Source organism: Schistocerca gregaria, chromosome 1 (genome assembly GCF_023897955.1).
Source record: "Schistocerca gregaria isolate iqSchGreg1 chromosome 1, iqSchGreg1.2, whole genome shotgun sequence".
Taxonomy (NCBI): Eukaryota; Metazoa; Arthropoda; class Insecta; order Orthoptera; family Acrididae; genus Schistocerca; species Schistocerca gregaria.
In genome coordinates this window covers 1,016,745,544-1,016,758,314 of record NC_064920.1, presented here as the reverse complement: position 1 = coordinate 1,016,758,314, position 12,771 = coordinate 1,016,745,544, and the positions used below count along the sequence as shown (strand labels likewise).

The 12,771-nt window shown below is 36.9% G+C and overlaps 1 protein-coding gene across 3 annotated transcripts in view; it reads right to left on the bottom strand.

The window, feature by feature from the left end:
• The window catches only part of LOC126278912 (uncharacterized), a 124,921-nt gene that overhangs the window by 93,962 nt on the left and 18,188 nt on the right, over positions 1 to 12,771 (bottom strand). For all 3 annotated transcript variants that reach the window (XM_049979190.1, XM_049979207.1, XM_049979198.1), the window contains exon 2: positions 858 to 928. In XM_049979190.1, the coding sequence (XP_049835147.1) occupies positions 858 to 928 (71 nt within the window). The remainder of the gene's footprint in view (positions 1 to 857; positions 929 to 12,771) is intronic.

Sequence of the window (12,771 nt, the reverse complement as noted above, 5' to 3'; positions counted from 1 at the left end):
AAAATGACTAGAAAAGTGAGGATAAAGGTATTGGAGGGAAAAGAGAAGCACACATTAAAGTCATTGGGGGATTGGGTTGGGCTGTTTTGGGGGAGGAGACCAGATAGTGAGGTCATCGGTCTCAACGGATTAGGGAAGGATGGGGAAGGAAGTCGGCCGTGGCCTTTCAATGGAACCATCCCAGTATTTGCCTTGAGCAATTTAGGGAAATCATGGAAAACCTAAATCAGGATGACCAGACGCGGGATTGAACCGTCATCCTCCCACTGCACCACCTCGCTCGGTAAAGCCAGTGGGATTGTGAGAACTGTGGACATCTTCGAAGGACAATTTTGAACTGAAGTATGAAATAATCAATGGGATTTGCAAGTTATATTGGCATGGCCTTATCAGGCTGTGAACCTTACTCTTTGCAAATATAAGACCAGTGTCTCAACCACTGTCAGTCTTCACTGTGAATAATTTATTTCTCCCTCTCTGGGAGGCTGTGAAACAACTATAGTATGGTGATCCTTGTGTGCACTGAAATAAGAAGTCCTCTCCTCCCAAATATTAGGTTTTTTTTTTCCCCTAATGACTGCACCACATATAGTGGTTCAAGAATATTATTTTAATACTGGATGATGGAGTAGCACATAAAATAAGGGAAAGGCAACCAATCACATAAAATGGATCAATGCGAGGAGCACAATAATACATAATGGAAAACAGCATTCACTCCAGCTTTTGAACAACACCTGATTTTTCAACAATTGTACACACTTTCACATGCACAATCACACAAACTACTTTCACTACATGCCGTTTTGAGAGTCCTGTACAATTTTCCAATGCAAACTGAATTGAAATATACTCACTGTGTACACATTATTTTTTCCTTATACAGCAAGAACCGGTCTAAAGCCTTTTTGTAATTATCTTCATAATACTGAAACAGATAAGATACATAACATTAATTAACAGGAACACCTCACTGAACACACAATACAACTGTCAGTTGGTAAAAAAAACTAGAAAAACCATTTTCTGGTCCCCCTGCACCTCCCCTCTCTTTGCTGATAGCCTTGCTTTACATGTTTTGGCTTTGAAAACAAGTAATCAAGCTCACTTCTTTACCTTCATAAGACTTACTTTCATACATTAAAAGCATATCCTATTTAGATGAAAGTCCAGAATAATTAAGAGACATGCTAGGACAGTAATAAAGAACACTTGATACTGTGACAAGTAAGGCTCATTTCAAATGAAATCACCTAGTGACTGTTGCCCTCATATCCTGATAAAGAAAATTTAGTGTAAGAATGTACATAATAAAAGAGGCTTGCAATAATTGTTCCACAATTTTTTATCCAAATTTTAGTTAGGAGACCATTTTGAGATGTGGGTCCTTTTTACCAAGTGGCACCCAAAACAAGATGAGTTATAAGTTTGGCACCACTACACTAGAAGTTACTGGTATTTTCTGTGACCTGTCAAAAGCCTTTGACTGTGTGAATCACAGCATTCTCTTAAGTAAATTAGAATATTATGGTGTCACTGGCGATGCTCCAAAATGGTTCAAGCCTTGGTTATCTAAAAGGAAACAAAGGGTGTTGTAGAATTATGGAACACGTATTATGTTCGAGTATAATGACTTTTCTGGAGACTAGAAATCTACTCTGTAGGAATCAACATGGGTTTCGAAAAAGACGGTCGTGTGAAACGCAGCTCGCGCTATTCGTCCACGAGACTCAAGAGGGCCATAGACACTGATTCACAGGTAGATGCCGTGTTTCTTGACTTACACAAGGCGTTCGATACAGTTCCCCACAGTAGTTTAATGAACAAAGTAAGAGCATAGGGACTACCAGACCAATTGTTTGATTGGATTGAAGAGTTCCTAGATAACAGAACGCAGCATGTCATTATCAATGGAGAGAAGTCTTCAGAAGTAAGAGTGATTTCAGGTGTGCACAGGGGAGTGTGGATGACATCGGAAGTTCACTGAGGCTTTTTGCGGATGATGCTGTGGTATATTGAGAGGTTGTAACAACGAAAAATTGTACTGAAATGCGGGAGGATCTGCAACGAATTGATGCATGGTGCAGGGAATGGCAATTGATCTCAATGTAGACAAGTGTAATGTGCTGCGAATACATAGAAATATAGATCCCTTATCATTTAGCTACAAAATAGCTGTTCAGCAACTGGAAGCAGTTAATTCCATAAATTATCTGGGAGTACGCATTAGGAGTGATTTAATATGGAATGATCATATAAAGTTGATCGTTGGTAAAGCAGATGCCACACTGAGATTCATTGGAAGAATCCTAAGGAAATGCAATCCGAAAACAAAGAAATATGTTACAGTACGCTTGTTTACACACTGCTTGAATACTGCTCAGCAGTGTGGGATCCGTACCAGATAGGGTTGATAGAAGAGATAGAGAAGATCCAACGGAGAGCAGCGCGCTACGTTACAGGATCATTTAGTAATCACGAAAGCATTATGGAGATGACAGATAAACTCCAGTGGAAGACTCTGCAGGAGAGACGCTCAGTAGCTTGGTACGGGCTTTTGATGAAGTTTCAAGAACAAACCTTAACGAAGCAGTATATTGCTCCCTCCTACGTATATCTCGCGAAGAGACCATGAGGATAAAATCAGAGAGATTAGAGCCCACACAGAAGCATACTGACAATCCTTCTTTCCACGAACAATACGAGACTGGAATAGAAGGGAGAACCGATAGAGGTACTCAAGGTACCCTCCGACACACACCATCAGGTGGCTTCCGGAGTATGGATGTAAATGTACAAAATACCTGTGCAGTAAGCATTCAGTCTGCATCTGAATGGGAATTAATTACATGTGGTGTTCCTCAAGGTTCCATCCTGGGTCCACTGCTTTTTCTTGTGTATACTAATGACCTCTTGTCTGTTACATTGCCAGATGCTAAATTTTTCTGTTTGCAGATGATACAAACATTGCAATTAGTAACAAGTTGAGTACATATTTAGAAAAGCTGCTGACATTTATAAACAGTTTAAAGCTAATTCACTGTCATTAAACTTTGGGAACACCCACTATATGCAGTTCAGAACCTGTAAGAGATTGTCTTCCGCCATGTGCATAACATATGAAGACATGCAGATCAAAGGGATTGACAGTGTTAAATTTCTTGGTTTACAACTCGATAATAAATTCAGTGTGGAAGGACATACCACAGAATCGCTGAAGTGCCAAAAAAAGTTCTGGGGTAACTCATCAAACCAAGCAGAAGTTTTTTAGCATGCAAAAGCGTGCAATAAGAATCATTTGTTGTGTAAATTCCAGAATATGATGTAGAAACCTGTTTAAAGAACTTTGTATTCTAACCACTGCTTCTCAGTATAATTATTCCTCAATGTAATTTGATGCACATAATACATAATATCAATATTAGGGATAAGAACGACATGAAGACCTAAAATCACTTACCTTGGTCCAAAATGGGGTCCAATATTCAGGAACACACATTTTTAATAAATTGCCAGCAACAACTATAAACTTGGTTTCAGATAAAGCATGGTTTAAACAGAGTTTGAAACACTTTTTGATAGCCAACTCCTTCTACTCTATAGATGAATATCTTAACAGAGACTGTTAAGCAATATTAAGTAAAAATGTCTGTTAGATTTCAGTTTTGACAGCACTTGGTCACAACAGTCCAGATTTGGTATTTTGTGTATGATACATTTATTAATAGTGACAGCGTGTTAATTCTGTAAATATTAGCTGTTCCAGTTTACCACAATTTATTCGCCTATTTCGACAATCTCCTGACACATGATAAAGTAGTAAGTATTATATTCAAATGTATCATGTTTTTTGTTACACTTTCTGACATGTTCCACAACAACAAGAATTCTCTCATTTTTTGGGTCTATAGGACAAAAACTGAAGAGAAAAACTATAACTTTTTTACTTATGAGTGAATTTTATTCAGTTAGGTGTCACTGGAAAAATAAAAGAAGCAACTATAACATGGGATTATAAAAAATGTTGTTTCAATTTTTTTCCAAATTTCAGGAATTTTCTTCACCAGAACACAAGTTTCACCATTAATTTTTCTTTAACATAATGTGTATTGTCTTTTGTTTGACGTAATGTCTCTCATACTTTTGAACGAACAAAATCAGAAGGCTATTTTCCTTTTCTTCTAGATCTCAACACTTTTTCAGTAAAGCTGTAATGACTTGCCTCCAAGAGCTGAGTAATAATACATTTACAACACTGAAAAATTCAGTCTACCAGCAACACTTGCAGCCAACACAGGCCAAGGGTGTGTGAGAGTTCTTTGTGCGTACATTCTTATCCCTAAAGGAGGACTTTTTTGGCTTTTGACTTTCTGCTTTTTATGTCAGCACCTCTTCTGTCTGGTAAGTTATTTGAAATGAAAGAGCTAGTTTTAGCAGGCAACATAAGTTATGACTGCTGTGAATTGGCAACAGCTTTACAGTTAAGCTTACTCTGAACTTGTTACAAGGAGATTTCTGTAGAGTCAGATAAAAATCTTATTTGTTCTCTAACCACATAAAGTAGTCATTAATTCTTTCTTGTTTCCCCCTTACAGATTCATCATAATACATCTATGACTAATTGTGTCAGAAAAAGTTTAAATCATCCAGTTCTTTTCTGTAACAAAAGAAATGTTCAATAGGTTGTGTGTGGGCATATGCGTGTTAGAAGAAGAAAAGGAGTAATAGCAAAGAGACTGATTTAACAGACATGTCAACTCTGAATCAAGCTGGTATTGAATTACTGAAGGTAGGAGGTACATGTGAAAATACTGACAATGTTTATTCTTCTCAACAAAGGCTATACTTGGGGACATTTGATGACAGATGAAGAATTTGCTGTGATCTTTTTAAAAAACATAGTAAAAAGACTGCCAAGAAATCTTGAGTAGTTGTTTCTTTAATCACTGTAAGAAATTATAAAAGTCTTGGATGTATCTCACATACCAAGCTTTGTACGACATTCTGTAAGACCATTTTATCTCCTCCATTACAGTGCGCAGCATGCCAAGGATGGATGAATGAGAAGTTGAAGATACAGAATATACACCAAATCCATCTACAGCTCCTGAAAAACTTTGTGGAAGTCATGAATTACTTGATATGTAATGATTTATATTTATGAAAAGGACACAATACAGTAGTCCAAAATACATTTGATCCAAGTCTCATGCTGTAACACTGAAATTCCACTAAACAGCACCAGAAGTGCTACATGTTCCAGTGGAAAATGTAGTCTGAACAACATGGCAGTCCTGAATGCAAAGACTGTAATGGTTTAACGCAAAAAAACTTCAAGAGAAATTTAGCAGAAGTTGCATTAAAAGTATGGGGTGAACAAAAGCAAGCTAATAGTGGGAAACAGAATGAACTTCTGCTAATAAAAGAAGACTATCTGTCCCTTCTGAAAGTGGTGAAAGAATGTACAAGACAAAAAGATTCATTTTGTATAATCTGAAAGATACCTATTTAGGTTTCAAAGAAAAATATCCCACTGATAAAATTTGTTTTACAAGGTTTTGTAAACTTTGCCCAAAGGAATGTGTTACTGCAAATAGCCATTGACTGTACAATGTCTACCTATTTATCAACAATACTGGTGCATGCTGCATTTGTAAAAGAACCACACACTGAATTTCTAAAGCAACTTGTTTGCAACCTCAGAAATGAAGAGCGCATGCTACATCACTGTTCTCTGGATCCTGCAGAATATGAACTGCGAAATTTTTTCCTGGAGCTGGAACCCTTACAATATTCAATAAATGTTATTTTCAAACAATTGATCCAGACCGAATGACCTAATTAATGAAAACAGTTGATGAATTTGATGAATATCATGTACAAAAACTTCAAAACTAGACACATCTTTACATGTCAAAATCTCAGAGTCACTACTTAAAATCATGCTTCATGCATCATTATAGTGGATTTTGCAAGGAAATTATACATATTTGCTCCACAATGCAGCACAAAGATTTCACTGGCAGAACTTGAAGTCACCCTCAATCCTTGTGTTGTGTAACATGAAACAGACGACTGTATTAAGAAAAATGTCACTGTGCTGTGAAAGTGATTATTTGCAGGATGATACAAACAATTCTGCACTTTCCAAAAAACCACTCTCAACTATATAAAGGAACAAGTATCACACATCCAATATGTTATTTACTTCAGTGATGAAAGGTCTGCAGAAAAACTACCCTCACGTCATTATGAGAAAGAAAAATTAAGATGGCAAAATTTGTGATTCTGGTGAAAAACACTCTAGAAATGATTCTCATTACAGATTTGCAATTATTTCTATCTGTAATGCCAGTGTTTTGATAATTTTATACCAGAGTTGATCATTTTATCTTTCCAGTGACACCAAATTGAATAAAATTTATTCATAAATAAAGAAATTACAGTGATTAAAAACTTTTAACCCACCTCTACTACTGAAGCCAGTGTGTGAAAATTATCCTGACTGCGGTTTTAATCAAAAAATCTGGAAAAATTATATGTCATCCCTCTTCAATTATATACTTTCTAATACCATGTTTTTTCAAAAACACCTGTCACATGAGGGCAACAATATTTCTTTACTTTAGATGATTTTTAAATTAAATGAGCTGTACCAATTCCATCCTTTGGAGTAAGAAGCACATTGTAAAAGGAAGTAAACCATCAGATGAGCAGATGAGTAAAAATCAATTACACATATGAAGTCTAGAGAATTCACCCCCCCCCCCTCTCTCTCTCTCTCTCTCTCTCTCTCTCTCTCTCACACACACACACACACACACACACACACACAGAAATACAGTGTAACACTCCTAAGAGTTGCCAGGCTCTTTTCTCTGGAGTTTTGGCAAATATCTGCAATTCCATTTTTGCGGTGTTTATATGTAGGGAATACCAACAAATGCTGCTCATAGCACATTGCATGTGACACCTAGTGTCAATGGAAAGTGTTGGTTTGTTTCCAGTTACAAACAAAATTATTTTTAAACCCAAATTTTATGTGGCCTTTCAATAGGGCAGTCCCAAATAGTATAGTGCAATATCTGATATGTCAATATGTATTAACAGAACAGCAAATTCAGTAGCAACTCAGTAGAGCTGCATGCTTGGCAGTAGCAGCTGGAGTACTGGTTAGTCACTGTGTTTTAGTATCCCTGTTATGCCATTAAAACAAATATTATGCTAGACTGACCTGCGTCGCATGGAAGATGTGGTGAGTGTTATTTGTTTGCGCTGACTCCTGCTACACAATGCAAATCCTAAATTGCAAATATCTGCTGAAACACCAGAGAAAATGCATCTGATGTCTCTTAGGAGACACGTCCTGTTTATCCGGTTTACATCCCCCCCCCCCCCCCCCTTGGTCACTGGCCAATGGGGTTTTGGCGTCTGGTAATTAGATGCTTTTATCATGCAGTTGTTCTCCTTTTTTATTTTTTGCTTCTGCAGTTCAAACTATGTTATATAAAATGCCTAGGTCACCTGAAATTTATATTTGGGTGAAAATTATAATTCAGTGTTGTTTATGAAACTATTACATTAAACTCTCTCACCTATAACTTAAACTTTTGTAGCAAAAAGGAATCTGATTTTCAATCAGCTAGTATGTCATAGCTTAGTTTAGGTATTCACAAGGATCATATTTGTGCCAACTTGATGTGACATGGAATATCATTAGTTTTGCAAATATTACACATTTTCTCCATGAAAATATGGCTACAGGCTGACAATTCATATCACTGGACATTTACTTTATTCTTAATCTACAACAGAGCTCACACCCAATACAAACGGATACTATTCATTCACATATTCATCTACAAAATAGCAGAAATATACAAACAGATATTATTCATTCACATATTCATCTACAGAATAGCAGAAATATCATGTACAACTGATTTTAATTTTTTTTTTAAACCGTTTCCCTTGTTGCTAACACCTTTAATTCACAAGATCACTTATCAACATTTTTATGACAGAGAATTAAAAAAAGGTACAAAAATTATGAAGAAACAGTACAATTTCTGACTAATTTTCAAAGTAATAAATTTGTATTCAACCAATTTAGTGACTATTGTGTGTACAACAACAGTAAGATAGTGATGACTTATAAATCATGATCAGAATGCTTGTCAGCACAATTATCAGCACCTTTGTCATTTTGAGGTAAATGTGGATAAAATATGAAAAAAAAAAATACAAATTAAAGCGGACCTCTCTGTTCTAACAATTATCACATTCATACAGAAGCATAAGATACAAAACAAATGTCAGTATTAAAATTCAAATAAAGCAAAAGAAGTTCCTCAAAAAGGCTGATCACTGGTCAAATGAAAAAGAATGATTCAATCAGACTTAACTTAGAACCTTATAACCCACTGTCATGTAAACCAAGGTTAAGATAAGTTACGAGCTGTAGCGTAAGATAATCTATATGTTGCAAGCTCAACACAATAGTGCTGGTCGAACACAGGAAGGACGTAGATCTAGGAGCCATTGTTATAGCTGTGTTCAGAAAGTAACACAGCCCCAAGTGCTGATAGAAAGCACTTGTGCTCAAAACATTATAAGCACTGAAAGCTGGCTAAAGCTCGAGATAAATTCAGACGAAATTTTTGTGAAGAACATAAAGGTGTTCAGAAGGATAGGTTGGATACATTTGGCAGCGGCAAGTTTGTTGCTGTTACAAGAAGTTTGTTTTGTTGCAACATTGAAGTAGATAAACCCTTTCTAGTTAGCATGGGTCAAAGACATTTCTGGCAATCGCAACAGAATAATAATTGGATCCTTTTGCCAACCTCCCAACTCACTTAAATTACCAGTCCAATAAAATGAGATGGGTGGCAACTTCAATTTATCATTGATACATTGGCAAAGATACACGTCTAAATACGGAAATATGCATAAAACACCATATGAAATTGCGCTAAACGCATTCCGTGAAAATTATTTCTAGCAATTAGTTGAAGAGCCCATCTGAACAGTGAACATATGTGGAAACACACTTGACCTCTTAGCAACAAATAATCCTGAGCTAATAACGAGCATCAGAGTGGATAGGGTTGTTGTAGCGAGACTGAAAACCATATCTCCCAAATCCACAAAAAATATATCTATAAAAACAAAACAAAAAAATAAAAAAATTGCTTTATTCCTTCCTGTGAGAGAATCTCCATTCCTTCCAAATTAACAATGTAAGAGTAGACCAGATGTGACTGGAATTCAAGGAAAATGTATCAACAGCAATTGAGAGATTTATACCAAATAAATTAACAAAAGACAGACCTGATCCCCCATGGTACAAAAAAACAGGTCAGAACTCTGTAGAAGAAAAAACAAAAAAAAACATGCCAAATTTAAACAAAATCAAAAACCCAAGACTGGCAATCTTTTACAGAAGCTCGAAATTTAGTGGGGACTTCAATATAAGATGCTTATAATACTTTCCATAACAAAACTTTGTCTCAAACCTGGCAGAAAATCCAAAGAGGTTCTGGTCATATGTAAAGTATTCTAGTGGCAAGGTAAAGCCAATGTCTTTCCTGTCCAATAGGAATGGAAATACTACTGATGACAGAGCTGCTAAAGCAGAGTTACTAAACACAGCTTTCGGAAATTACTTCACCAAGAAGGACGAAGTAAATATTCGAGAATTCAAATCAAGAACGGCTGCCAACATGAGTAACTTAGAAGTAGATATCCTCAGTATAGAGAAGAAACTTACATCACTTGATAAAAGCAAGTCTTCCAGTCCAGACAGTATTTCAATTAGGTTCAGAGTATGCTGATGGAATAGCTCCATACTTAACACTCATATACAACCCCTCACTCAACGAAAGATCTGTACCCAAATACTGGAAAGTTGCACAGGTCACACCCCAACTTACCCATAACTCTTTGCGTCAACAACAAGTTTTAGTATAAATGAGGCCATGCCATGTGTGCACTCTCACAAACATCCTTAGCTGCTGCCTGTGATTTCAGTTCTCTGAATTCTCATGTGCTCTGATACCTAGCAGAATTGTTGCTTCTATTATCCCTTTCCACAAAAAATAAAGGGAGTCCCACTGCAACTGGTTTCCAAGTCTTCATTCAGCACATGTCAGTGGTGGTTGCCCACCATCTCCTACCCTTCATATAGAGTACTCCATCCTACATAAGACATCAACCATTCTTGTCGTGTCTCAAATCCATTCCCCTCTAGCTCCCACCTGGGAACACTCCCACAGACATGGTCTCTCAGCCTTAGAACAATACCTCTCCTAACAGCCAAATGGAAGTCTTCATAAAATCTCATTTATTGCCACAGGGGTGTGTTATTTGGAGACAACCTTCTGCACATTTTTCTCCCCCCCCCCCCCCCCCCCCCACTTTCCGTGGTCACTCATGCAAATGTAATCACCCTACAAGAAGAAGAAGAAGAATGCAGATACCAAAATTAATTTTTTTACTTCTAAGTTAGAAGTAGAAACCAGGGTACTAACATCCACCTTTGTTTTTGTATATACAACACACAGCAACAATGTCATCTACCCACTGTTTAATAAATTCAGTGGGATATGTTTGCGATAGTGACACACAGATTGCGCATACGAATGATTATGTATGTAACTACATAGGCATTACAGACTAATTTTACTATTATTTTAGTCACAGTTTTATTTCTTAGGGGATCTCTCTCTCTCTCTCTCTCTCTCTCTCTATTGGATATTGCCCTTAGAAATAACATGTATTGTTCCTTCTCTCATTAACAATCAAAAATAATTGTACAGTTTTGTAAAACATTAATGGAAACAATAATTCAGATAAGTCTCTGCATAACTACTTACTCTGTGACAGATTAATTGAAGAAAAGAAATAACACACACACACACACACACACACACACACACACACACACACACACACACACACACACACACACACTTCGATTCAAATACTGTTGCTATCCTATGCACCATAATCGCAAACTGCACAACAACTCAACAAATTCAGTATATTTAAGAAGTTTTTTTATTAGTGTGTTAAAATTGAGGTATTAATTCATGAACAACATTGAATTCTGAGCTGTTTTATGAGGGTCTTACTCGCATTTCACACTCATGATTACAACAGTTGTACTCACTTTCTAGCAAACTACTGTAGTTACTTTAAGTTGAATTATCAGACTGAGAGTGCTGATACTGATTATTTCTTTATGATTCTGGTGAAAACAGTGTACTATTTCGGTGCATCCAGTAGTTTGCACAGCACTCATATGCTCTTCTAATGCCTTTTAAGTGCTGTGTTTTGCTTACTGTTGCTTCCGAGTGGGTGTTGCTCAAAATGCAATCAATGTTTTAAGAGTCAGCTTAATGAATTGAAACAACATATAACAACTCATTTTGTTGGTACTCAGACTAGTACTATACATATAATTCGTTGTTTAAGACACCAATTTTTTTTTAAAAAATCTTATGTCCTGGTGACCATCAGATTCTTCTTTGTCCTCTACTTTTTAAAATTTGCCGCAGTTTACACAGATGGTGAAGTTACAGTAATATGCATGGGAGTTCACACTAAGCAACTTCATCTTTATCCATAATTATTTCATCTTTGAGGTAAAACCTAAAAACAAATCAAACAAATTAGGTGAATTGCTATGGGAACCAGAGTGAACCTGCACTATGCCAACATTTACCTTGACTGCATAAAAAAGGTATTCCTCAGGACATAGAAGCCAGGCCTCCTGGCTTGGTACTGATTCACTAATGTCTCCGTAATATGAACTACTCAATTTCTTGCAGCAACTTCATTAATCTTTCCAATTCAAATTCAATTGGCCCTTTTCTCAATCCAAAGCCACCTTCTTCAGCACTGACCTCTATCTCACTGAAGTCTTAATCCAAATCTAGTTCACATCAAGCCAATCAATAAGTAACAATGCTTACAAATGCATCCCTTGCACATCAAATACTTCCTACCCTACAGCCCTGGTATGCGCGACAAATGTAGCTTCATAGCATCATGTTGCACCACTGAATCCCTGAAAGCTTACACTAACAACATGTCCCAAGCTTTTCTCTCCCAAAACTTCACCACTGGTCTCATTCATAAACAAATCTCCTAGGTATTATCCTCCTTTCACCCTCTAAACAGCGTTAACTTCCAAAAACATCGAAGTACCCACCTTGTCAACCAGTACCACCTAGGCCTCTAATGTCTCAATCCATTGCTCTGTCAAAGCTAAATGACTTTCTTAAGCCTGCAATGAGATTTTCTCCCCTTGATATCTTCCCCACACCACTCACTGTCACCTTTCATTACCTTTCCAACTTCCATAACATCCTAGCCAAACCATACATATTCTTCAAGCATTATCCCTGCTGCAAGGTTCATATCTAGCAATAGTTCCTGGCAGAAAACTTCCAGTCCATGCATTTATTACCATCTACTCCCCAGTCCCATCACTAGTAGAGTACACAATATCAAGAGACAGAACAACTTTTAGAACCACACACGTGTCCATGGCACAGCATTTTATGTAGTAATCACCACCACTAAACTGGCTGAGTGCACAAATGAGCACTGAACATGTTGTAAAGCATGAAACAAGGGACCTGAGAGACTGGTACACCACATGGGTTGTCTGGATCTCACACCTGAAACTGATTTTCATGAACTCCAGAGATGGATAGTTGCAGGCCAACAGCACTTTTTTGTTTCAATAACAAGATAGACAAGCAT